The sequence below is a fragment of the Pristis pectinata genome, chromosome 28 (genome assembly GCF_009764475.1).
Source record: "Pristis pectinata isolate sPriPec2 chromosome 28, sPriPec2.1.pri, whole genome shotgun sequence".
NCBI classification, from domain to species: Eukaryota; Metazoa; Chordata; class Chondrichthyes; order Rhinopristiformes; family Pristidae; genus Pristis; species Pristis pectinata.
In genome coordinates this window covers 3,419,409-3,446,171 of record NC_067432.1, presented here as the reverse complement: position 1 = coordinate 3,446,171, position 26,763 = coordinate 3,419,409, and the positions used below count along the sequence as shown (strand labels likewise).

At 46.6% G+C, this 26,763-nt stretch overlaps 1 protein-coding gene across 1 annotated transcript in view; it reads left to right on the top strand.

Annotated features, from left to right (window-relative positions):
• The first annotated feature begins 7,215 nt into the window (after positions 1-7,215).
• The window catches only part of LOC127584088 (A disintegrin and metalloproteinase with thrombospondin motifs 7-like), a 169,218-nt gene continuing 149,670 nt past the window's right edge, over positions 7,216-26,763 (top strand). Inside the window, exons 1-3 of the mRNA XM_052040647.1 lie at positions 7,216-7,498; positions 8,161-8,528; positions 25,158-25,365. Of these exons, the coding sequence (XP_051896607.1) occupies positions 7,390-7,498; positions 8,161-8,528; positions 25,158-25,365 (685 nt within the window). The 5' untranslated portion in view covers positions 7,216-7,389. The remainder of the gene's footprint in view (positions 7,499-8,160; positions 8,529-25,157; positions 25,366-26,763) is intronic.

Here is a 26,763-nt window from a genome sequence, read left to right as displayed (position 1 = left end):
TAAGTCAGTGATAATAAACCTGATTCTGATTCTACATCTAAATCCTTCTCGAGTATATTTAATGGTTTGATCTCAACTGCCTTCTGTGGTGGAAATTTCTCCTCGTCTCACTCCTGAAGAGCTTTCCCTCTACCCATAGGGTGAGACCCCTGGTTCTGGACCTCCCGTCTCATCAGGAACATCTTCCCTGTATCTAGTCCATGCCGTCCAGTGAGGAAGTAATAAGTTTCAATGAGGTCCTCTCTCATTCTTCTAACTTCCAGTGAAGATATGCCAAATCATCCCAATCTCTCTTCATATGCCAGTCCTGCCTCCCAGGTGAATCTTCCCTGTACTCCCTCCACAGCAAGATCGTTCTTCCTCAGACAAGGAGACCAGCTCTGCATAAGACTCAAGATATGGTCTCACTATGCCCTGGACAATTTCAATAAACACCCCTACTCCTCCAGCTATGAAGGCCAATGTACCATTTGCCTTCTTTATCACCAAGAAGGCAACATCCATCATCAAAGATCCCCACCATCTGGGCCATGCCATCTTCTCGCAGCGACCATCGGGGTACAGAAGCCTGAAGTCCCACACCACCAGCTTCAGGAACAGCTACTTCCCTTCAACCACTTGGTTCTTGAACTGACTGGCACAACCCTAATCACTACAGCTTAGCAACACTGGGACCACTTTGTACTAAAATGGACCTTGTCTTTTTTTTGTTCTAATCGTATTCTTTCTTGTAAAAATTGTGTATAATTTATGTTTAATTCATGTTTTTCTTGTGAATGCTGCTTATCTGATGCTATGTGCCTGTGATGCTGCTGCACCTGTGCACACATGGACTTGTGCAGATGACAATAAACTCGACTTTGACACCTGATCCATGGTTACTTTCACCCAATGGTGAGCAAAGACACCCAGGTCTCGCTTCACTCCCTGCTTCAATCTGTTGCCATTCTGATAATAATCTGCTTTTCTATTTTTGCCTCCAAAATGAATAACCTTATAGATATCCACATTACACTGCATTGGCCGTGTATTATCCCTCCCCCCTCGACCTGCCCAAATCACACTCGAGCCTCTCTGCATCCTCCTCACAGTTCACACTTCCACTGAAACTGACCAGCCCTTCGTACATAGAACATAGAACAGCACAGGAACAGGTCCTTTGGCCCATGATGTCTGTGCCAAACACAATGGCAAATTAAACTAACTCTCTTCTGCCTGCACACGATCCACATCCCTCCACTCCCCGCATGTTCATGTGTCTATCTACTGGTTTTGATACTCCTATAAGACCGGCAGATATGTTTTTCCTGTTGTACAATTCCATTCAGGCTGAGGATAGGTAACTGAGTACAACGTAGATGGTCAGATACTAATACCACATCCACTAATATACATTTAACGTCTGATCCCATGCCCAAATGACCCTATTTTTTCAGATTACTCTGCTGGAATTCTCTACATAAAGCCAACAGTTTAAGATAAGATATCTTTATTAGTCACATGTACATCAAAACACACAGTGAAATGCATCTTTGCATGGAATGTTCTGGGGGCAGCCCGCAAGTGTCGCCACGCTTCCGGCACCAACATAGCATGCCCACAACTTCCTAACCCGTATGTCTTTGGAATGTGGGAGGAAACCGAAGCACCTGGAGGAAACCCACACAGGGAGAACGTACAAACTCCTTACAGACAGCGGCGGGAATTGAACCTGGGTCGCTGGCGCTTTAAAGCGTTACGTTCACCGCTACATGACCGTGCCTGCCTTTTTCACTCTTTTTCACTCTATCTAATCCAAGTTTCCTCCGGGTGCTCCGGTTTCCTCCCACATTCCAAAGACGTACGGGTTAGGAAGTTATGGGCATGCTATGTTGGCGCCAGAATGTGGCGACACTTCTCAATTTAATCACCTTTAAACTCCTCTACTCCAATGAATACAAATCACAATATTCTAGCTGCCTGCAACTCAACCCATTCACAGTCCTGTACCATAATAGTTTTGTATTCTATGGATGTGCTTTATTGCCTGCCAAGTCATGAGTATGGCAGAGTAATGGTTAATTCATTGGAGCTTCAGCAGAAATTCTGGCCCAATGATACACAAGTGTGAGTTCAAATCCCAGTATCGCAGCTGGAGAATTTAAATTCAGGTTATTAAATAAATCTGGATTTTAAAATATTGCCAGGAGTATTGGCCATAAAACTAATAGATAGTGATAAAAACACACCTGGTTCACTGATGTCCTTCAAGGATAGAAATCTTCCATCCTCACACAGTCTACGTGACTCCAGACCCACCAAGATTCTTACCCTCCTTAGTTTAGGCCGATTATGGATGGACAATAGATGCTAGCATTGCTGTACATTCACATCCCGGGAGCAGATAATTAAAAAGGAGGAAATGTATTGGGATATGACCATTGCTACAGAAACCTGGTCTTTCCAGACAGTGAGCTCGCATGAGGATTTGTCCTTTTCTCTGTGTCAGCTGTGGCTTTCTCACTCCTGATCAGAATGTCGCCGGTTCAAGTCCCACTCCGGGCACCTGAGTGCGAGAGGCACAAGAGACCACAGATGCCAGAATCTGGAGCAACACACACCTTCGTCACCTCCACCTCTCACCTCCCAGCTTCTGTCACCATTTCCACCCCCATCCTGCATCTGCCTCTCACTCCTTCTCACATGGACCCACCATTTTATGCTGGCTAACTCCCCTCTACCTTTCAGTCCAGATGAAGGGTCTCGACCCAAAACATCGACCGTCCATTTCCCTCCACAGAATGTGCCTGACCTGCTGAGTTGCTCCAGCATCTTGTGTGCTGCGCCTGAGCACTAAGGGTGGTTGGGTACTTGCAGTTCAGTAGTGTTGCAGTGCTGCACCACAGAGGTGAATGAAACGTTAATCAAAACCCCTTGGTTCTCTCAGCTGAAAATCAGGGTGGCATAGTGGAAAACCAAGTACCTGGAGCCTCATATCTCCATGGAACCGGGTTCAGTCCTGACCTCGGACACTACATCTGTTAGTTTGTAAATTCTCCCTGTGACTGTGTGGGCTTCACCCAAACGTCCCAGTTCCCTCCCACATCCCAAAGATATGTAGGTTGCTCAGTTAATAACCTCCAATGTGTAGGTGAGTACTAGGGGAGGGGCTTGAGGGAGAGAATAGGTTACAGGGAAATAGATGGGAGAAGATGGACTAATGTAATTATTCTGAGAACTGGGATAGATTTGAAGGGCCTAATGGCCTCTTTCTATCTCGTAGGAAAATTCTAGTAAAGGTCCTGTGCACCATTTTCACAACTGGGAACTTGTCCCCTGTTTCTTGGCCATTTAACTCTCAAGCAAACATATGATCTGGCCATTACACATTGCTCTGTGAGAACTTTTCATTTCAGAAATTGGCAGCCTTGTTCCCTACACTTTATCACTCCTGATGTAGAAGACAATGGGAAGGGAGCTGTGGTGAACAAAGGGCTCTCTCTCTCTCTCTCTCTCTCTCTCTCTCTCTCTCTCTCTCTCTCTCTCTCTCTCTCTCCCTCCCTCCCTCCCTCCCTCTCCCTCTCCCTCTCCCTCTCCCTCTCTCTCTCTCTCTCTCTCTCTCTCTCATAGTCTCTGCTTGGTCTGACAAGGAGTTATTGAGCTATGAAAACTTCAAAGCCACAGGAACAGGGTTGCTTGTGACTGTCTGTGGAAGATGTGTTAACCTGTCTGGGACCAATGGTAGCATGAGCTGGTCAAGCATACCCAAATATGGGTATGCCTGTGCAGTAGGTGTACACCCACTGGAGAACAATGTATTTAAGTTTGTTAGAACCCTGTATTCCTTGAGTCAGGCCACGTGCAGGGAAGAGTAGCACTGACTGTTTGCTCCTCCATGTGCCCCCACTCCTGCTAGCGTTGAACCAAAAAAACATTAATTGTTAAGTTCTTTGGTTCTGCTGTTGTCTGATTTATTACAGAGCACAGGTTGACTTTTACACTGAAATAACTTGGGATGATCTGAAGTCTTTAAAGAGCAAGTGTAAATGCAAGGTCTTGTTTTCTTAATAATGTTATGTAATTTTTTTATGCTAGGGAGGGGGAGTTATATATTTATGGAATGTTTATTAACAAGACATAGAATGCTGTCAGTCTTGCGTTAGATTCATTGGTTCTTTGTATAAAACTTCATAAAACCAGATGTTAGAAATCTGAAGTAAAACAAGAAAATGCTGGAAAATCTCAGCAGGTCAGGCAGCATCTGCGGAAAGAGAATAAGTTAATGTTTCAGGTTGAAGACCTTTCTTCAGAACATGACTTTTTTCAGTATTTTCAGTATCTGTGGATTTCATTCTTTCAACCATCTCTGTCCTAAGTATTTACTTACTGGAGCAGCGTGGGTGCAATGGGAACAATCCCCAAGATGTCCCGTCGCTAATCCCCAAGGATTCTTCTCCAGTACTTCCATGACCTCCACCTAGAAGGGTGGGGGAAGCTGGGACACAGGAAGGCCACCATACTGTTCTGACTTGAATATATACCGCTGTACCTTCATTAACACTGGGTTTAAATCTGGAATTCCCTCCGCAACAACTCTGTGAGAGCACCGTCCCCGTGCGGACTGCAGCGGTTTGAGAAGGTGGAGACGCGGGAGACCGCAGATGCTGGAATCTGGAGCAACACACAGACAGCTGGAGGAACTCAGCGGGTCAGGCAGCACCTGTGGGGGGAATGGAATTGATGCAAGGTCCTGATGCAGGGTTTCGACCTGAAACGTCGACAGTTCCTTTCCCCCTCAGATGTTGCTCAACCTACTGAGTTCCTCCAGCAGACTGTTGGTTCAAGAAGGTGGCTCATCCCTTCTCGAAGACAATTAGGGACGAATTATAAATTATGACTTTGCCAGAGGATAAAACACAAGTGGTGTCAATGTGGCACTGAGTTGATGCATCACTCATCGCAGTCACTGTCCAACAGGCTGCAGTTCTCACATTTCCCACTATGTGGCTCCAAACACAAGCCCAAAGCGACCATTGAAGCTGCAGAAGTGTTTGCAGGGAGCCTCGTTTCCCACTCCCACTGTGTTCCTGAATCCAGGGAGCCTTCCGTCCCACTGCTTCTGAGTCCTGAATCCAGGGAGTAGAGTCACAGAGAGACACAAGCCCTTTGGCCCACCCAGTTCATCAAACACCCACTTGCACTATTCCTAACCCAACACATATTTTTGTCCCCACATTCCCATCACTCACCCCACCCCTGCCCAAATTCTCACTTACACACTAGGCAAACGCTCACTTACACACTAGGCAATTTTACAGTCGACAATTAACCTACTAACTTGCATATTTTTGGGATGTGGGAGGAAACTTGAGCACCCGGGGGAAACCCATGTTGTCACAGGGAGAATGTGCAAACTCCACACAGACAGCACCGGAGGTCAGGATTGAACCCAGGTCGCTGGAGCTGTGAGGCAGTGGCTCTACCCACTGCACCACTGTGAATTGAAGCATATTTAAGAAAGGACAATACAGCAAATCATGCAACAACATGATGCCCATCTCACACTCAGTGTCTTTAGTAAACAGTGCAACAGTGTCCACTTACTGAGGGTCTAGGCAGGGAGAGGTAGGCGAGAGAGAGAGAGAGAGGGAGGGAGGGAGGGAGGGAGAGAGAGATTACTGAACTGGAACTGGGAAACAAAGATTTGATGACAGCTCAGGGGAAGTGGAGAATGTTATCACAACAAAAGAAAAGTTAATTGGATGGGAGCTTCAATAATGTTTCAGCTATCTAAGTGTGTGAATGTGAGTCATGTTTGAGCTCGTCTGTGAATGGCAGTTGTGTGTGTGTGTGTGTTTACTTGTGAACATGTCTGTAACAGTGTTGAGTATCTGTGAGTGGCTTTGTATGTGCATCTGAATATGAGTCTGAGTGTGCGCATCTCTGTATTTTGAATGTGTCATTGTGTTTGTGAGTGTGTCATTTCAAGTGTATGTTCTTGTGTATTTGTGTCATTATGCCTGGGTCTGAATGTGTGTTCGTGTGTGCGCGAGGGAGAAGGTGAGTGTGTGTGTCTGAGCGGGTATCAACATAGAAAATGCAGGAGGAACTCAGCAGGTCAGGCAGCATCTATGATGGGGAAATGAACAGGCGACGTTTCGGGCTGAGACCCTTCATCAGGAGTGTGTATTGTGTGTGGGCAGAGGAGGGGGTGTACGTGTGTGTAATGTATATGGGTATGAGCAGGGGAGGGGTAGAGTTGTGTGTGTAATGGATGTCAGTAGTGTATTATTGTGAGGAAGAAGTGTGTGTTTGTGGGTGTGAACAGGGGGAGAGGTGTGAGTGTGTGCGTATGTTGGGGCAGGGAAGGGGAGATGGCAGGGATGTGTGTGGGGGTGTGAGCGAGCAGGGGAGAGGTGTGTGTTGCGGAGGGGATTTGGGAGGGGTGTGTGTATCAGGACGGGAAGTGGGAGATGGGAGGGGTAAGTATGTCTGTTGGGAAGGGGTAGAGGGGAAGGGTGTTTGTGTCGGGGAGAGGGGGGGTGTCTGTCGGGCAGGGAGGGATGTGTGTTGGGGAGGGGTATGTGTGTCAGGGAGGGGTGGTGTGGGTCGGGGAGGGGGAGAGGGGAGGGGTGTGTGTGTCAGGGAGGGGTGTGTGTGTTGGGGAAGGGTGTGTGTGTCGGGGAGGTGTGTGTTGGGGAGGGGTGTGTGTGTCAGGGAGGGGTGTGTGTCGGAGAGGGGTGTGTGTGTCGGGGAGTGGTGGTGTGTGTCGGGGAGGGGGAGAGGGGAGGGGTGTGTGTGTCGGGGAGGTGTGTGTGGGAGAGGGGTGTGTGTGTCGGGGAGGGTTGTGTGTGTCAGGGAGGGTTGTGTGTGTCAGGGAGGGGTGTGTGTCGGGGAGGGGTGGTGTGTGTCCGGGAGGGGGAGAGGGGAGGGGTGTGTGTGTCGGGGAGGGGTGTGTGTCGGAGAGGGGTGTGTGTGTTGGGGAGGGGTGTGTGTCGGGGAGGGGTGTGTGTGTCGGGGAGGGGTGGTGTGTGTCCGGGAGGGGGAGAGGGGAGGGGTGTGTGTGTTGGGGAGGGGTGTGTGTTGGGGAGGGGTGTGTGTGTCGGGGCGGGGTGTGTGTCGGGGAGGGGTGTGTGTCGGGGACGGGTGTGTGTTGGGGAGGGGTGTGTGTGTCGGGGCGGGGAGGGGGAGAAGGGGGCGGAACTCTATGCAAATAAGTGTCGGCCGAGCCGGCCGATGAGCAGAGCCAGGGCGGCGGGACGCGCTGTCAGCTTGAGGCCGGCTCCCGTTCCGCTGCCCGCAGCCCCGCCGCGGTCGGGTTCCCGGTGCTCGGGGGAGAGAGGTCGGACCTTGGTGTGCAGACGGGTGACATGCCCCAGGACCCAGCGAGCTAGCCTGTGACCGGGGAACATGCAGAGACTGCGGAGCGGCAGCAGTGGCCACTTCATCCAGACCCTGTCAACCCTCCTTGCCTTTGTGTTGACCGAGGGGCTGTGTGAAGGCAGGCTCGGAGCACAGGGTAGGTGGCTGCCCACACCATGTCCCAGCCGCCCCCTCCCCTGCCCCGTCCCCCTTAAAGCCACATCATCCCGTTCCAGGGGCTTCGGGACGATGCGTCTGTTGTTGAATAACTGTACACTCATCCGAGACTCCCAAACCCAGCACTGACAGCGGTGTTCCCACAGCAAGGCTTTCACACCGCGCCTTCGGGATATTTTATTCATAACTTGTATCACTGCGATTTTCTCAAGTTGGGAAAACATTTAGATCTCTGGTTGTTTAAAGTTTTAGCAGTTGAATTAGTTTTTGTTTATTAAAGTTGCATTTTGTTTGATAAAGTTGCATTTTACTTGAAGCTGCATTTTGGTTGATAAAATTGCTTTTACTTGATGCATTTTGCTTAATAAAATTGCATTGTGCTTAATAACGATGCATTTTGCTTTATAAAGCATTGTGCTTACTAAGGATGCAATTTGCTCAATAACGATGCATTTTGCTTTATAAAGCATGCTTAATAACGATGCGTTTTGATTAATAAAATTGCTTTGTGCTCAGTAACGATGCATTTTGCTTAGTAACGATGCATTTTTAGGTTTGCTTTTGAATGCACGTTTACGGTAAAGCGACCAGTTGCAAATTAGGTTTGGAATTGACTTGTGATGGGCGCTTCTTGTTTTCCAGAGCACCATCTCCCTGGCCTGCCCGAGCAGGAGGTGGTTTACCCAGTTAAAGTTGACCACCTGGGCCGCTTCGTGTCCCACGATGTGTCTCACCAGGTGAGGCGGCTGCGGCGCCGGGAACTGACGGCGGACCGGCCGCTCGGCCCCACCGTGTACTACAAGCTCTCGCACAAGGGCCGCCAGCTGTACTTCAACCTGACTCTCAACCAGGCTCTCCTTGCCCCGGGCTTCGTGGCTGAGAGGCGCTACGGGGGCGTGAGAGGGGCCGCGATCAGCCGCCCTCGGCCCAACAGCTGCCACCTCATCGGGAGAGTGCGGGGTCCGGCAGCCGGCAGCGGGGTTGCCGCTATCAGCACCTGCCATGGTTTGGTAAGCACATCTGCTAATCTGTGCACATCTGCTAATCTGTGCACATCTGCTAATCTGCACACCTGTTAATCTGTGCGCACCTGTTAATCCGCACAGTTGTTAATCTGCACATCTGTTAATCTGCACATCTGTAGCAGGAGTTCAGGTGCAAAGAATTTCCGTACCATTTGTCTCGGCATTGGCCACAGTGGTCAACTCATGGAGTTATACAGCACAGAAACAGGACCTTCGGCCCAACTCATCCATGCTGACCAAGGTATCTACCTGAGCTTGTCCCATTTGCCCGTGTTTGGCCCATACCCCTCTGAACCTTTCCTGTCCACGCACCTGTCAAAATATCTTTTAAATGTTATTGTACCCGCCTCTGACAGCTCCTTCCATGTACCCCACCCGCCTCTGTGTGATAAACTTGCCCCTCAGGTTCCCATTAATTTTATCCCCTCTCACCCTAAACCTGTGCCCTCTAGTTTCAGACTCCCCTACCCTGGGGAAAAGACTGTGTCCATCCACCTTATCTACGCCCCTCATGATTTTATAAACTATAAGGTCACCCCTCAGCCTCCTTCACTCCAGGGAAATAAATCCCAACCCACCCAGCCTCTCCTTATAACTCAAGCCCTCCTGTCCCAGGAACGTCCCCGTGAATCCTTACTGCACTCTCTCCAGCTTAATGACATCCTTCTTTCAGCTCGTACGGGAGAATGAGGAGTTCGTATACGAGAGCTACAGGGAGGCAGTCACTCCGAAGCTGCAGGAGGCAGGTAGCCGGGTGACTGTCAGGAGAAGGATGGAGAATAGGCAAGTAGTGCAGTGTGGCCGTTCCCCTCGATAACAGGTACACCACTTTGGATACTGTTGAGGGGGACGACCTACCAGGGGAAAGCCACAGTGACCAGGTCTCTGGCACTGAGCTTGGTTGTGTGGCACGAAAGGGAAAGGAGAGAGGAGGGTGGTAGTGAGAGGGGATTTCGTAGTAAGGGGGGCAGACAGGAGATTCTGTGGACGTGAAAGAGACTCCCGGATGGTATGTTGCCTCCCGGGTCTGGGATGTCTTGGATTGTGTCCACAGCATTCTGAAGGGGGAGGGTGAACAGCCAGAAGTCGTGGTACATATTGGTACCAATGACATAGGTAGGAAAAGAGATGAGGTCCTGAAGAGGGAATATAGAGACCTAGGTAGGAAGCTGAAAAGCAGGACACCTGTACAGAAGGGATGGGTTACACCAGCACTGGAGAGGGAGCAATATTCTTGCGGGCAGGTTTGCTGGAGCTGTTGGGGAGGGTCTAAGCTAATTTGACAGGGGGATGGGAACCTGAGTGATAGGTTAGAGGTTGGTGCATGTAGTGTACAAGTAGATGCAGAACGTAGAAAGACTGTGAGGAAGGATAGGCAGTTGAAAGGGCAAAATTGCAGTTAGTTGGAAGGTCTGAAGCATGTCTGCTTCAATGCGAGAAGTATCAGGAACAAGGGTGATAGAGTGTGGGTAAGTACATGGAACTTTGACGTGGTGGCCATTACAGAGACTTGGCTGTCGCAAGGGCAGGAATGGCTGCTGGATATTCTGAGGTTTAGATGTTTCAAAAGGGACAGGGACGGAGGTAAAACAGGTGGGGGAGTGGCTTTGCTGATCAGGGACAGTGTCACAGCTGCAGAAAGGGAGGATGTCCTGGAGGCATCGTCTACTGAGTCAGTGTGGGTGGAAGTCAGAAACAGGAAGGGAGCGATCACTCTATTGGGAGTATTCTACAGAACCCCCCCCCATTAACAGCAGAGATGCTGAGGAGCAGATCAGGAGGCAGATTTTGGAAAGGTGCAACTTCCCTAATATTGATTGGCACCTCCTTAGTGTAAAGGGGATAGATGAGGCAGAGTTTATTAGGTGTGTCCAGAAAGGATTCCTGACACAGTATGTGGACAGGTAGACTAGAGGAGAGGCCATACTGGACCTGGTACTAGGCAATAAGCCTGATCAGGTTTCAGATCTCTCGGTGGGAGAGCATTTTGGAGGTGGTGACCATAACTCCTTGACCTTTATCAAAGCCTGGAGAGGGATAGGAGCAGATGATATGGGAATGTATTTAATTGGGGGAGGGGGAATTATGATGCTATTAGACAGGAATTTGGGAGCGTAAATTGGGAACAGATGCTCTTAGGGAAGTGCACAATGGAAATGTGGAGATTGTTTAGGGAATACTTGCATGGGGCTCTGGATAGGGTTGTCCCATTGAGGCAGGGTAAGGATGGGAGAGTGAAGGAACCAGGGTTGACACGAGATGTAGAATATCTTGTCAAGAGGAAGAAAGCTGAGGTTTGGAAAGCAAGGATCAGACAGGGCTCTGGAGAGTTACAAGGTAGCCAGGAGGGAGCTTAAGAATGGACTTAGGAGAGCTAGAAGGGGGCATGAGAAGTCCTTGGCGAGTAGGATTAAGGAAAACCCCAAGGTGTTCTACACGTATGTGAAGAATAGGAGGATGACTTGCGTGAGGGTAGGACCGATCAGGGATAAAAGAGGAAACATGCCTGAAGTCTTAAGAGGTAGGGGAGGTCCTTAATGAATACATTGCTTCAGTATTCACCGGAGAGAGAGAGAGACCTTGATGATTGTGAGGATGGTGTACAACAGGCTGATGTGCTGGGGCATGTCGGTGTGAGGAAAGAGGACGTGCTGGAACTTTCGAAAAACATTAGGATAGATAAGTCACCGGGGCCAGACGGGATAGATCCAAGGTTATTACGGGAAGCGAGGGAAGAGATTGCTGCGCCTTTGCCAATGATCTTTGCGTCCTCACTGGCCACAGGGGTAGTGCCAGATGATTGGAGGGTGGCAAACGTTCCTTTGTTCAAGAAAGGGAGTAGGGATAACCCTGGGAATTACAGGCCAGTGATTCTTACTTCAGTGGTGGGCAAATTACTGGAGAAGATTCTTAGAGACATGACTTATGGGCATTTGGAGGAGCATCGGCTGATTAGTGACAGTCAGCATGGCTTTGTGAGGGGCAGGTCGTGCCTGACGAGCCTGATTGAATTCTTTGAGGATGTGTCAAAGTACATTGATGAAGGTAGAGCAGTGGGTGTGGTGTACATGGATTTTAGTAAGGCATTTGATAAGGTTCCTCATGGAAGGCTCATTCAGAAAGTCAGGAAGCATGGGATCCAGGGAAACTTGGCTGTGTGGATTCAGAATTAGCTCACCCATAGAAGACAGAGGGTGGTTGTAGATGGAGCGTATTCTGACTGAAGGTCGGTGACCAGTGGTGTTCCACAGGGATCTGTCCTGCGACCCCCGCTCCTTGTGACTTTTATAAATGACTTGGATGAGGACGTGGAAGGGTGGATTAGTAAGCTTGCAGATGACACGAAGGTTGGTGGTGTTGTGGATAGTGTAGAAGGTTGCTGTAGGTTACAACAGGACATTGATAGGATGCAGCGCTGGGCTGAGAAGTGGCAGATGAAGTTCAACCCGGAAGAGTGTGAAGTGATACACTTTGGAAGATCAAATTTAAAGGCAGAATAAATAGTTAATGGCAGGGCTCTTAGCAGTGTGGAGGAACAGAGGGATCTTGGGGTCCACATCCATAAAGCCCTCAAGGTTGCTGCGCAGGTCAATAGGGTTGTTAAGAAGGCATATGGTGTGTTGGCCTTCATTAGTCAAGGTATTGAGTTCAAGAGCAACGAGGTAATGTTGCAGCTCTATAGAACTCTGGTCAGACCACACTTGGAGTATTGTGTTCAGTTCTGGTCGCCTCATTATAGGAAGGATGTGGAAGCTTTAGAAAGGGCGCAGAGGAGATTTACCAGGATGGTGCCTGGATTGGAGAGCATGTCTTATGGGGATAGGCTGAGCGAGCTAGGGATTTTCTCTTTGGAGAGAAGGAGAGGCGACCTGATAGAGGTGTACAAGATGATAAGAGGCATAGATTGAGTGGACAGTCAGAGACTTTTTCCCAGGGCGAAAATGGCGAACAGGAGGGGACATAATATTAAGGTGATTGGAGGAAGGTATAATGGGGATGTCAGGGGTAAGTTTTTTACACAGAGAGTGGTGGGTGTGTGGAACGCACTGCCGGCAGAGGTTGTGGGGGCAGATACATTCGGGACATTTAAGAGAATCTTAGATAGCCACATGAATGATAGAAAAATGGAGGGCTCTGTGGGAGGGAAGGGTTAGATAGACCTTAGAGCAGGATAAAATGTTGGCACAACATCGTGGGCCGAAGGACCTGTACTGTGCTGTAGTGTTCTATGTTCCTAGAGCTCAGTGACTAGAATTGCACTCAGTATTCCAAGTGCAGTCTCGACAATGTCTTGTGCAGTTGTAATATGATGTCTCAATTCTTGACTCAGTGCCCTGACTGATGAAGGCAAGCATGCCAAATGCTTTCTTCGCTACCCTGTCTACCTGTGTCACCACTTTCAGGGAACTATGTACCTGTATACTTTTTATAACAGCTCGCACTAATGTGGTGATGGAGAATGCTAGTTTTCAGGAGAGCTCAAGAACATAAGAGGGAGACACAAGAGATTGCAGATGCTGGGATCTGGTTCAGAAAGCTGCTGGAGGAACTCAGCGGGTCGAGCAGCATCTGTGGAGGCAGAGGGATAGTCGATGTTTTGGGTGGAGACTCTGCACCATGACAGTTTTGGCCTCTGGGTGTGTTTCATGAGATGGGTCCATCTACATCGTATAGAATGAGAAGTGCTCCTATTGAAGCAGAGCAACAAAGAATCTGCTGGAGGAACTCAGCGGGTCGAGCAGCATCTGTAGGGGATGTAGAATGTCAGTCCTAATTCAGGGTTTCGACCCGAAGCGCTGACAGATCCTTCCGCCCCCCCTCCCCACAAATGCTGCTCGACCCCCTGAGTTCCTCTAGCAGATTGTTTGTTGTTCCAGATTCCAGCGTCTGCAATCTCTGGTGTCTCCTGTTGAACATTTACTGCCTGACAGGCTGAGTTCCTGCAGCAACTTGTACTCAAGTATCAGGGGCAAGAGGAGGCCACTTGGCCCCTCACACTGACTGCCCCACTCAGTAAGACCATAGCTGACACCACTTACTCACTCACTCACCTATGGTTTAAAAGTCAGTCCATCTCCACCTTGCAGGCATTCAGTGACCTCCGCAGCTCTCAGGGCAGAGAATTTCAAAGATTCACCATCCACAAAGAAGAGATTCCTCCTTCTCCCCCCCCCCCCCCCCCCCCCCACCCACCCCAGTTCAAGATACCCCCATAGGGGAGAGATCCTCTCAGCATCCGCCTGGCCAATCCTTCAGAATCTTATATGTCTGAAATAAAGCACCTCTCGTTCTTCTACACTCCCAACGAGTGTCGACCCAACCTGCTCAACCACCCTGCGTCCCAGGAACCAACACTGAACTTTCTCAACAATGGAAGTTTGTCCTTCCTTATTTATGGAGAGGAGAAACAATAACTTCCATTTATAAAATGTAGTTACAAAGAAAGAAATGTCCCAAGGCAAAACACATGAGCATCACCAAACAAAAAAAATCCATTGGCAGTCAGCCTTGGACAGCAAGGGCTTCTACCAGCAGAGGTCATGCCCTCACACCCTGCCAGTCTGGGCAAGCTCATACCCTTCGAGCTTGCTCTCCCAAGCAATGCTGAACCTCAACAAAACCACTTTCCCACCTGGTTCCCACGTTCCCTGGTTCGCTCAGTGCTAATGATTTCAGCTTTGGATCTTGTCAGCAACAGGCTCTCTGGAGTATAGAATTCCGGCCAATTACAATCCTCTGAGTGAGGAAATTTCTCCTGATATCAGTTCTTCACGGCCTGTTAACAATAAACTATGACTCCTGGTTGTAAATTGTCCAGCCAGGGGAATGGACCTCTAAGTATGCCCCCTGCAAGAAACTTGTATGTCTCAGTAAGATCACTTCTCGTTCTAAACTATATAGATGGACCTACCTACTCAAACACTCTTCAGAGGTCAGAACTTTCATGGCAGGAATTGATCAGATGAACTCTCACCGAACGCATCCATTTCCCCTTCACTCATCTCGACACTGCATAGTGGCCAGCATTTTCATTAGAACATTTTGATTGCTTCTTTCTCAGTCAGTCTTTGGATGAAGCCACTTACTGGACATTCCTGATGTAGACCTTGCTGTAGACTTCAGCTCTCCCCTGGCAACAGTCTCGGGCTAATCTTTTGCAATCTCAGCATCCTGTTCAACTCTGAGCTGAACTTCTGAACTCATAGACACTCTATGCAAGTACTACTTACCTTCCCTCCTGTTACATCAGCTGCCTTATTCCTCACAATATCCACTTGCTCCTGGAGGATGATTCTCTAAGTTAAAAGCACAACATGAGACCAATACTGTTGTGTGAGTGAAGTGGTTTATCTGAATGGACAACCCATCGGGAAAATGTCCATACCCCACAATGAGAATTGGCATAAGAATTGAAAGCCTTTGTTTACTATTGACCTTTCAGGAAGATAACTTACTGGTTCCTCCCTATCTGTGATTCCAGCCCCTCTCAATGAGGTGACACTTGGTTACCCAGCTAACCATTTGTGTGAAGCATGAGCTGTTATTTCTGCACGTACACAACTGGCAGACCCTTCCTAATGGTCAGGTGGGAACGCCCCACCGAATTTAATATGGACCAGAGCTTAAATGAACTTTCCCTTTAAGGTAATTCCATATGGAACAGTGGCCCATTCCTCCTGAACGCCAATCAAGACCTGTTAGGAGGGAAGTTTCTCTTGATTTCCAGCTCCATGAACATCCATTGGAAAGATGCAGGATTATTAAGATCGGAAATAGTTTCAACAGGGAAGTGTCTTATTTCCTCCTCACCTGATTCTGACATTGAAATCTGGCATGTACTGAAGTGAAAACCCCAGAATCAGGATCAGATTTATCCTCACCGACATATGATGTGAAATTTGTTTTTTGGTGGCAGCAGTACAGCGCAAAGGCATAAAATCTAAAAATTACAAAACTAAACATTGCAGAAAAAAGAAATAATGAGGTAGTGTTCATGGGTTGAATATGAATTATAAACATATATTAGTAGATTTAGCTTGCTGCTTCTCAGTGTTTATTGTCCATTTTCTAACATTTTTTTGTTTTTACCAATTTCTATTTTTAATTTTATATAAAAGTCAAAATTAGCATTTAACTGAAACCAGAGATATACTGGAAAATGGGAAAACGAACGACATGACTCCTTGCCTGTTCCAGAGAGTGGAATCTTTGACATTACTGGTGGAATTGTTCAAAATTTATGATACAAAAAGAGGCCATTTGGTACACTGGGACAATGCTGCTTGACAAGAAGCTCCCCAGCTTCATCCCACCGTCTGGCACTGGGTCCATGCCCTGCAGGCCTCATCTCCTCAAGTACTGTGTAAATGTGATGAGGATTCTGCCTCCACCACTCTTTCAGGCAGTGAGCTTCAGACTCTGGATGAAGACTTTGTTCATCTCCCCTTTAATCCTTCCACTAATTACTTTAAATCCATGCTCTCTAGTTATTTGACCCCACTGCTAAGGGAAATAGATCCTTCCTAATTAAGCTGTCTTGACCCCTCATGAATTTGTGTGCCTCAATTGTCTCCCCTCAGCCTCCAAAGAAAACAACTGCCGACACTCCAAGCTTTCCTCATTGAACATAAGAACATATGAACAGGAGCAGGAGGAGGCCATCAGACCCTTCGAACCTGCTCTGCCATCCAATAAGATCATGGCTGATCTACCTTGGGGACCTTATTCCAGTCCCACATCCCTTAATTCTTTGAATGTCCAAAAATCTGTAGATATTTGTTTTGCATGAATAAAACAAACGAACCTTCAAGGTAGAGAATTCCAAAGGTTCGCCACGCTCTCTGTGAATAAATTTCTCCTTAAAGTGGGCTACCTCTCATTCTGAAACTATGCCAGCTGGTCCTAGACTCCTCAGTCAGGGGAAATACCCTCCCAGCATCCAACCCGTCAGCCCTTCTTATGTTTCATTGAGATGTTCTCTCATTCTTCTAAATAAGAGAACACAGTCCCAATGTACTCAATCTCTCCTCACACAGCAAACCAACCATCTCTGGAACTAGGTTAGTGAATCTTCATGGCTCTGTGGCAAGTGTATCCTTTCTCTGGAAGGAGACTAAAATTGTACACAGTAGTTCAGGTGTGCAGTCTTCCCAAGGCTTATACAATTGCAATAATGTTTCCTTACTGCCGTATTATTCTTTCATAATAAATTGCTTCAGTTTTCAATCCTGGCAAATGTTGTAATTTTGATTTAGCAATTTGTCAGTATGTACCGATAACTGAGATAGCTAATTCCAATTTTAGTTTTTACAGTAGCTCTATAGGAAGCCAGAAAGTTAAATCATGACTTGTACAACAGTTCTGTGTGATTCCTTTGGCATACAGAATTTGCTCCTAGATTTCCAGAGTGAACACAATGTTATCTAACTTTTTAGTGAGATCACAAAGTGAACACTGAAGATGAAAGACATCCATGCTCTCTTATCTACCCATATTAGGGGGGGGGGGTGTTTGTGTGTGTGATTGAGTCACAGAGAGATCCCCCGGTGTGGAAACAGGCCCTTCAACCCCTTGAGTCTCTGCCGACCATCAACCACCTATTTACATCAATCCCACATTAATCCCATTTTTTTATTCTCCCTACATTATCGTCAGCTCCCCACAGCTTCCACCACTCACCTGCACACTGGGTGCAATGTACAGCAGCCAATTAACCTACCTGCATGTCTTTGGGATGTTGGAGGAAACCGGAGCACCCGGGGGAAACCCACGCAGTCACAGGGAGAACTTGCAGACTCCAGAGAGGCAGCACTTGAAATCAGGATTGAACCTGGGTCTCTGGTGCAGCGAGGTAGCAGGTGTGTGTGTGTGTGTGTGTGTGTGTGTGTGTGTGTGTGTGTGTGTGTGTGTGTGTGTGTGTGTGTGTGTGTGTGTGTGTGAGTGTGAGTGTGTGTGTGTGTGTGCGTGCGTGCGTGCGTGAGTGTGTGTGTGTGTGTGTGTGTGTGTGTGTGTGTGTGAGTGTGTGTGGAGAATTTGTGAGTTTGCGACAGAACTTGCAGGTGTATGTGTGTTCTTGAAAAAGTGTACATGCTAATGCATGAGTACATGCACAACACGTGTGAATAGGATTGTGTGTGTACGTGTGTGTTAATGAGTGTACGTGCATGTACAGATGTGTGTAAGAGTATATGTGCATATAGACCTGGAACAAGGACACAGACTTCTATGGTGCCTTAGCTGGTTCACTGTGAACTCATAGCTGAAGAGTTGCCATTTGGACCGTACCGGTATAGCAGACTGAACCAGCAGCTTGAAGTAGGAGGGAGAGAAAAGGAAGCAGCAATGAGCTGCATCAGTGAAGTGTGTTTCCGACATTACAACAGTGACAACATTCCAGAAAGCCTTAATTGGCACCAAAGTGCTTTGGGAAGCCTTGAGGTCATGAAGGGTGCTCCAGGAAAGCAAGACTATCTTTTCTAAGGGGATTTGTTAATGTCACAGCAATACATTAACTTACAATGATGTCATAAAATTATTATGTCGGCAAGTGTCAGTCTATTTAATAAATGTGTCTGTCGAGATCACGAGAAGGGAGATAGTGAAGCGTAGGAAACTCCACTTAATTTAACATCACAGATTGAATTTCCAAAACCATATTAAGACACTGGAACTCGGTGCATCTTTGGCACACAAAGTGTTAAGTACAATTTAGATAATTACACCCGCAAATAAACACAGCACAACCTTGAGTTGCTTCTCATTTCCTGCACTTAACTGCTAAATTTATTGCAAACAGTAACATGATTCAACGAGGAACTCGGGTGTTTCACTTAAAAAATGAAAGTGCTTTCATGGATTTGAAATGCAGATCCTCAGTATAGAAATAGCTTAATTTTAATTATAACTTATTTTGAGCAGAAGCCAACATCATTGCTGAAAAGAAAGTCACAAAAAATAGCTCAGTGTTAGCAGAGGTTTATATTGAACTTTCAAGTAAGGGCTATTTCTTTCAGATGATGGACTGTAGGCACAAATTCACGTCGCATGCACTAAATATAGGTGAGACATCAATAAATGAAAAATGCTGCTAAAGCACAGTAGGATTGCCAATGAAATAGATAGATTCACGATATCTGGGTGGTCATAACGACCAGGAAAGGCTGGTTCTAAGAATCCAACACTGATACGGTACAGAACGGGGCTTTTCAGGTAATCATACCACTTTGGCAAAGCTGTCAATTAGTTCCTGTCTCCTTCTCTCCCCCATTTTATCCAAACCCCTTTGGAAAGCTCTGGTTGAATCTGCTTCCACATATCTTTCAGGCAGCTCATCCAGATCGCCACTGTGTTAAAAGCAGTTTCCTCACCCCTTTTTATGGGAGTCAAATTAACCCCCACTTCTGGCATTAGAAATACTTGCTCCTTTTTTTCAATTCAGAAAATTACACATTTCTGGTTTTGATCCTTTTAAAGTTTAATTACTTGAAATGTTGAAAGCAAAAGTTAGGGGAAAACGGAGGCATTTAAAGCACTTACAAGTTCGCTTCACTTTCTTTGAACAGACTTTAGAAATATTGAAGGAGGTGGGGAGTGGAAAAAACAAAGTGCTGGAGGAACTCAGCGGGTCGGGCAGTGTCTGTGGAGGGAGATGTACAGTCGACGTTTCAGGTTGAAACCCTTCATCTAGACTGAAAGAGTAGAGGGGAGATAGTCTGGTGGGATGGTGGGATTACAGTGTGATGTTTACATAGGAATTTGTATTGTACATGAGGGCATAGGTTTAAGGTGGGGGGGGGGATTTAATAGGAACCGGAGGGGCAACTTTTTCACCCAGAGGGTGGTCAGTATATGGAACGAGCTGCCAGAGGAGGTGGTTGAGGCAGGTACATTAGCAACATTTAAAAGGCACTTGGACGGGTAAACAGATAGGAAAGGTTGAGAGGAATATGGGGCCAAACACGGGCAAATGGGACTAGCTTAGATGGGAATCTTGGTCGACATGAACTGGTGGGGCCAAAGGGCCTGATTCTGTGGTGTATGACTCTAAACATTTCACAATGTTGGCAGGTATCTGTGCTTATGTTTTTCTGAAGAAGACACTAGAGTTCTCCACTGTAATTACAATATTTACTTCTTAACCTACAGCACTTAAAAAAGAGAATGTTATTTGTGGGATCATGCTGTGCATCCTACATTACAGCACTGACGACATTTCAAAAGTACTTAATTGGATATAAAGTTTATTGGAAATTGTGGTGTGAGCAAGTTCTAGCTTCAAGATTCTGTGTGGAATTAGGCAGCATATTATGATGCTGACAGATCGACATTTGTTACTATTTTTAGCTTGAAGCTTGTGGCTGTGTTTTGTTTCATTTTATCATTTATGGTTGAAACAGTTTCTGATTTCTTCATTTCACTCGTGTTGAGGAACGAAGATTATCTACCCAACTTTGTTTTAACATGTACAAAACTTACTGCTGGCTGTTTCTGCCACAGGCTGCATTCAGTGAACCAATTATGGCTCCAACAGAACTCTCAGAACATTGTTGAACTGACTCCAGCTCAGTAAAATGTGTCCTCAGAGCCAACAACACTGGCCTTGTGTTTACATCAAGCTGACACCTGCCCTCCTCCCTGTGAAAGCAACAAGCAGTAATTCGATCTGACTTGATTCACGGTACCAGTGACAATTGTTACGTAGTATTGACAATTTTGACCTCAACAGATAATCTGTTTTAGTTATATTGATTGAACTGAACTTAATGCAATTTAGGAAGCAGCGGAGAGTTTTGAATTAAATTGACTGTTCAGGGGGAGAGCTGGTTGGCAAAGAGTAGAAACATTTAGATGAGAGGCAGAACTGTGAAGGTGTGAATGAGGATTATAAACCAGAATAGGGAAAATAAGATTAGATATCTTTATTAGTCACATGTAAATCGAAACAGAGTGAAATGTATCTTTTGTGTAGAATGTTCTTGGGACAGCCCGCAAGTGTTGCCACGCTTCCTGCACCAACGTAGCACACCCACAACTTCCTAACCTGTACGTCTTTGGAATGTGGGAGGAAACCGGAGCACCCGGAGGAAACCCACGCAGACACAGGGAGAACGTACAAACTCCTTACAGACAGCGGCGGGAATTGTACCCGGGTCGCTGGCGCTGTAATAGCATTACGCTAACCGCTACACTACCGTGCTGCAAGAGGTTGGACAAAGTGGATTGTTTTCTCTGGAGTGTCAGAGGCTGAGGGGAGACCTGATAGAAGTTTATAAAACTATGAGGGGCATAGATAGGCTAGACAGCCAGAATCTTTTTCCCACAGCAGAAATGTTGAATACTTGAGGGCATAGCTGGTAGGTGAGAGGCAGAAAGTTTAAAGGAGATGTGCGGGACAAGTTTTTTTACATAGAGAGTGGTGGGTGCCTGGAACGGGCTGCCAGGGGTGGTGGAACCAGATATGATAGTGCTGTTCAAGAGGCATTTAGATAGGCACATGAGTATCCATGGATCATGTGCAGGCAGAAAAGATCTTAGTTTATTTTGGCATCATGATCTGCACAGATATCATGGATATACGGTTCTATGTTCAAGATAATGTGTTATCTTAATTTATGAACTTGGCTAATGCATTGTTTGGAAAGGTCTGTTGGAAAGGGTGATTTCCCTTGCAAGAAATACTTCCAAAGCTGAATGCTTTGCCATTTATCCAAGATGCCTCAGAACAACTGCATCCCAATTCTTCTGCATTAAATACTTGTTAAAACCACCTCGAGTCGAAGACTAAATTGTAAACATTCACTTCTCAATATCCATCTGGTGCTTTGTCTAAATCCCCCAGTGTCAACAATTGGGCACATATCCCAGGAATTCCGGAGCAGCAAGTGTCACTGCCTTGCCCCAAGGTGGGAAGATGAGCCTGGTAACATAAATTCCTTCCAGCTGGCAAAAGGGGCTGCTAAAGACTGATTTGAACTCTGTTTGGTTTTGTATCTCACCAATAAGAAATCCAAAATTAAACCTCCACAACGAAGAGAGATGAGTTTGTCAGGGAAAGCTTGGTCATTGAGTTGGTTTCAAGGAAGTTCTTAAAGGGGAAGTGAGGAAGAGTGACTAATGAGGGAATTCCAGAGTTTAGGATCTAAACAATGGAAGCTGCAGCTGCCAGTGGTGAGGGATGAACATGTAATATGCACAAGGGAGAGAATTGGAGGACCACAGAGATCTCAAGAGGGGCAGGAGGAGGTTGCAGAGATTTGGAGTGAAGGCACAGAGGAAAATGAGAACAAACATGGGGATTTTAAAACTGAGAGATTGCTTGATAACATCTTTGAGTATATGATGCTGGCAACATGAATGTGGGTGGCTTGGAGGCAGAGACATGAAAAATTATAATGGAAAATATCATAATAGCTGGAGATATTTTGCAACCGGTTCCACAGTGGAAGACAAATAATATATTTGATGGGTCTAATGAGAGTGAGGAACTTCAATATTGATAAAGTACTGGTGAAATTAATGGGATCCAAAGCAGAAGAGTCCAGCAGCCAATGTAATCAAGGACCCCTCCCATTCCGGTTATTCCCTCCTCTCCCCTCTCCTGTTGGACAGAAGATAGAAAAGCTTGAGAACATGTACCCCCGAGGCGGCACGGTAGTGTAGCGGTTAGCGTAACGCTATTACAGCGCCAGCGACCCGGGTTCAATTCCAGTCGCTGTATGTGAGGAGTTTGTACGTTCTCCCCGTGTCTGCGTGGGTTTCCTCCGGGTGCTCCGGTTTCCTCCCACATTCCAAAGACGTACGGGTTAGGAAGTTGTGGGCACGCTATGTTGGCGCCGGAAGCGTGGCGCTTACGGGCTGCCTCCAGAACACTCGACACAAAAGATGTATTTCACTGTGTGTTTTGATGTACATGTGACCAATAAAGCCAATGTAATCAAGGCCCCTGCCCCCATTCCAGTTATTCTCTCTTCTCCCCTCCCCCATTGGGCAGGAGATACAAAAGCTTGACGATATGCACCACCAGGCTCAAGGACAGCTTCTATCCCACTGATATCAGACTCTTGAATGAACTTCTCATACGCCGCTCTTGAACTCTGATTTCCCAATCTACCTCGTCTTGGTTCTTGCACTTTATTTGTCTACCTGCACTGCACATTCTCTGCAAATGTAACACTATATTCTGCATTCTGTTTCTTTTTACTACCTCGATGTACTTATGCATGGAATGATCTGTCTGGATGACACGCAGACAAAAGCGTTTCACTGTATATTGGTACACATGACAATGGTAAACCAATACTATTACCCTTGGACCCAATGACCTGCATCCAGAGGTTCCAACAGAGACACCTGCAAGAATTGTGGGTGCTTTAGCAATAGTGGTCCTCCAAAATCTACTGGAGTCTCGGACCATTTCAAGAAAGAAGAGGGAAAATAAGGAATTGCAGGGAAGTTAGTCTAGCATTGATCATTAGGAAAATATGGAATCCATTAGTAAGGAAGGAAGTGGTAAGAGGGAACTCAGAAAATCATAATATGATAAGGCAGAGTTCAAAATAGTTTTATGAAAGGGAAATTGTATTTGACACGTCCTGTGGTTTGTTTTGGGTATGTAACTAGCAGGGGGTAGCATGAACTATTGGATAGATTGAACCAGGATTGAATCATAAAGTGCCTCACAAAAGGCTATTATCAATAAAAAGGGTTCATGAGGTTAGACTAACAACGTACTGGTGTGAATGGAGGACTGGTGAAACAGAGAGTTAGCAGACTGCTGTCAGGACCAGGAATATTTGCAATCAACATTAATGACTTAAGTGAAAAGATCAAAATGTGCAGTTGAAGTTTTGAGTCAAGACCCTTCATCTGGTCTTGACCTGAAACGTCGACTGTCAGTTTCCGTCCACAGGTGCTGCCTGACCCGCTGAGTTCCTCCAACACCTTCTGTGTTGCTCCAGATTCCAGCATCGGCAGTCTCTTGGGTCTCTCTCTTAAATGAAAGGATGGTGCGTATCCAAGTTTGCTGCTGGTGAGAAGGTGAGAAGGTGAGCTGTGAGAAGAGATCCAGTGGAAGGTATATAACAGAGTGGGTGAGAAGGTGACTGATGCTTAATTCATTTAAGTAGGAAAAGCTGAAGAATTGATTATTTATGTAAATGCTGAGGAACGTTGAGAAGTGTTGAACAGAGGTGGTTCTGTAGGTGGTGAAAGTTAACATGCATTTTGGAAGGCGACTGGTCCATTTGTTTTAATTGTAAGGGGTTAAAAAAAGGAAGTTGTACTGAAGCTTCAGGCCAGACTCAGAACATTATGTGAAGCTTAGTTTCATGCCAAGGAAACAATGTACTTTTCTTGGACAACATGCAGCTTAAGACCGGTTGTTGAATGATGAGATATTGCCCAATGAGAGAGGCTGAATAAGACAGTCCTGTTCTCTCTGGAGAAGTTATCTCACTGAAACATTAAAGATTCTGAAGGTAGTTGGTTGAAGTTCATTCCTCTGCTGGAGAATCTGGATTCGGGAGACAGGGATTTCAGGAACAGGAATTCGCTACCTGGGATGAGATGAGGAGAAATTTCTTCATTCCCAACCTCTAGAATTCTCTACTGGTGATATTTATTCAGGGCTAAGATTGATGAGTTCTTGGGCACTGAAGGAATTGAGGGATAAGGGAAGCTGGTGGGAAAGTTTTCAGAGGGTATCAATTCAGTCTTATCAATGGAGCGATCGCCTCCATTGCAGAGGCTTTTCCCCAGGGCTGAAATGGTGGCCACAAGAGGACACAGGTTTAAGACGCTGGGGAGTAGGTATAGAGGAGATGTCAGGGCTAAGTTTTTTACTCAGGGGGTGGTGAGTGTGTGGAATGGGCTGCCGCCAACGGTGGTGGAGGCGGATACGATAGGGTCTTTTAAGAGACTTTTGGATGGGTACAGGGAGCTGAGAAAAATAGAGGGCTATGGGTAAGCCTAGTAATTTCTAAGGTAGGGACATGTTCGGCACAGCTTTGTGGGCCGAAGGGCCTGAACTGTGCTGTAGGTTTTCTATGTGTCCATGTTCTATGAAGGCCAAATGTCTTTTCTCCTTTCGCCTCTGAGAAATGAATGAAGGGTTTCTTTGTCTTGTCGTTATCTCTAGACTCGAATTGTCTTCAAGATAAATTACTGTGTTGGCTGCAAATATCACTGGGTTCTGATATTGGTGAAACACTGGGCTACATCAGTACAAGGTTCTTTTTCTTTTGTGCACAGTCCCCTGGGTCTGGGTATCAGGAGGAAACCAGACTTAAGCCACTCTCAGTAAGTGCACTCAGCTCAGCTCTGAGGGAACAGTGCATTGAAAGAGATGTTGTATTTTATCTGATACATTAAATTATTTTGGTGATGTCAGAGCCTTTGCTTTACTAGAAGAATGCTGGAATCTTCACTGTTTTCATCAACTGTTCTCAACCAACGCCAAAGACACATACAATGACTTTGTTGGTTGTGGAATCTTTCTGTGCAATTGTTGACGTGGTCACTGTGTTTCAAGTACCCTTGTTACATTGCCTAGATCTGTGAGAGGGTGTGCTGTACAAAGAAATGATGTTACCTGAGGCTCTTCAACTGTCTCTCCAGAAAGGTGTGTTCAGACTGTCGGAACAGGATTACTTCATTGAACCATTGGAAGGGCAGCCCTGGGAGGAAGCTGCAGTACAACCCCACGTCATTTACAAACGGCATGCCCCGGAAGCAGAGGGATCTCAGGACCCCCAGCGGTTGGAGGAACTTGTGGGCAGGTTGAGGAAGATGAGCCCCAGTGAGAACCGAGTGTGTGGTGTGTCCGGTAAGTGGCTGCTGTCTGCTGCTGTTTGTTCCGTTTACATTCGGAGGCTGCAGCTGACGGGAAGCACGCGGTTCCCTGGCCCCTGTTGCACTCTGGCTTGGGAATGGTTATTCCAACAGCACTGAAGATGCACTTTCTCACAGGCTGCTCGGGACAGATGTCCATGTTGACCTGCTGAATGCACTGAGCAGCTCATCGGCACGGTTATGACACAATGTTTGAGTCCTAGAGGATATTCATCCTATCAGCTGTCTGTTGGCTCTGTAAGTCAGCATGCTGGGCCCACTGCACTGTTCCTCCACTGCACATATCCCATATTTATCCAGTTCCCTTTCGACAGTTCTCGTTGAACCTGATTCCACAGTCCCATCAGGCAACATATCCCAGACCGGAACAGCTCACTGCCTGATGATTTTCACCTCCTCTCCCCTCTGGTTCAGTCTCCTCTGGTCACTGACCTACCAGCCAGAGGAGACAGAACCAGAGGGGAGAGGAGGTGAAAATTCTTACTTTCTTACTTCACTAAAAGCTGTCAAAATTTGGGCGTCTCGGTCAAATCTCCCCTTAACCTTCTCTCACCCTCTCTTTGGCCCCGATCCTCTGAGCCTCTGACCCTCCCCTGCACATTGGGTTGTAAAAACTGTACCTCCTTTCTATCTCTCAGCGTGTTCTTTCCCCTTTTCCTTACATGTCAGTACTCTACCCCTTTATTTTATTCAATGCATTCTTCCATTTGAGATCCAAATAAACTTTTACTCTAAAACTAACATATTTAACAAGATTGAGCCAAGGTTGGTGAGTGGGAACTGATGAAAATATTAGTTGCTGTAAAAACAGGTGTATGGTTTCCTTGAACCTGCCAATCTCCTTGCAATTAGGTTTGTACACAGGAACAGATAGAGGCTGTTCTGTCCTTCATGAGATCATGTCTGACCTGTCTGTTAGCTACATCAACCTGCCTTGCCCCAAGTTCGCCTGATTGATCAATCTCTGTTAGAAATGTTCAGTTGAACATAGAACATGGAGAACACAGAACAGTGCAGCACAGGAACAGGCCTTTCGGCCCACAGTGTTGTGCCAAATTAATTAAACTAATGATGCCTATTTACACCAATCCCTTCTGCCTGCACACGGTCCGTATCCTTTCATGCACCTGTCTAAGAATAACACTATTACAGCGCCAGCGACCTGGGTTCAATTCCGGCCGCTGTCTGTAGGGAGTTTGTACGTTCTCCCCGTGTCTGCGTGGGTTTCCTCCGGGTGCTCCGGTTTCTTCCCACATTCCAAAGACGTACGGGTTAGGAAGTTGTGGGCATGCTATGTTGGCGCCGGAAGTGTGGCGACACTTGTGGGCTGCCCCCAGAACACTCTACGCAAAGATGCATTTCGCTGTGTGTT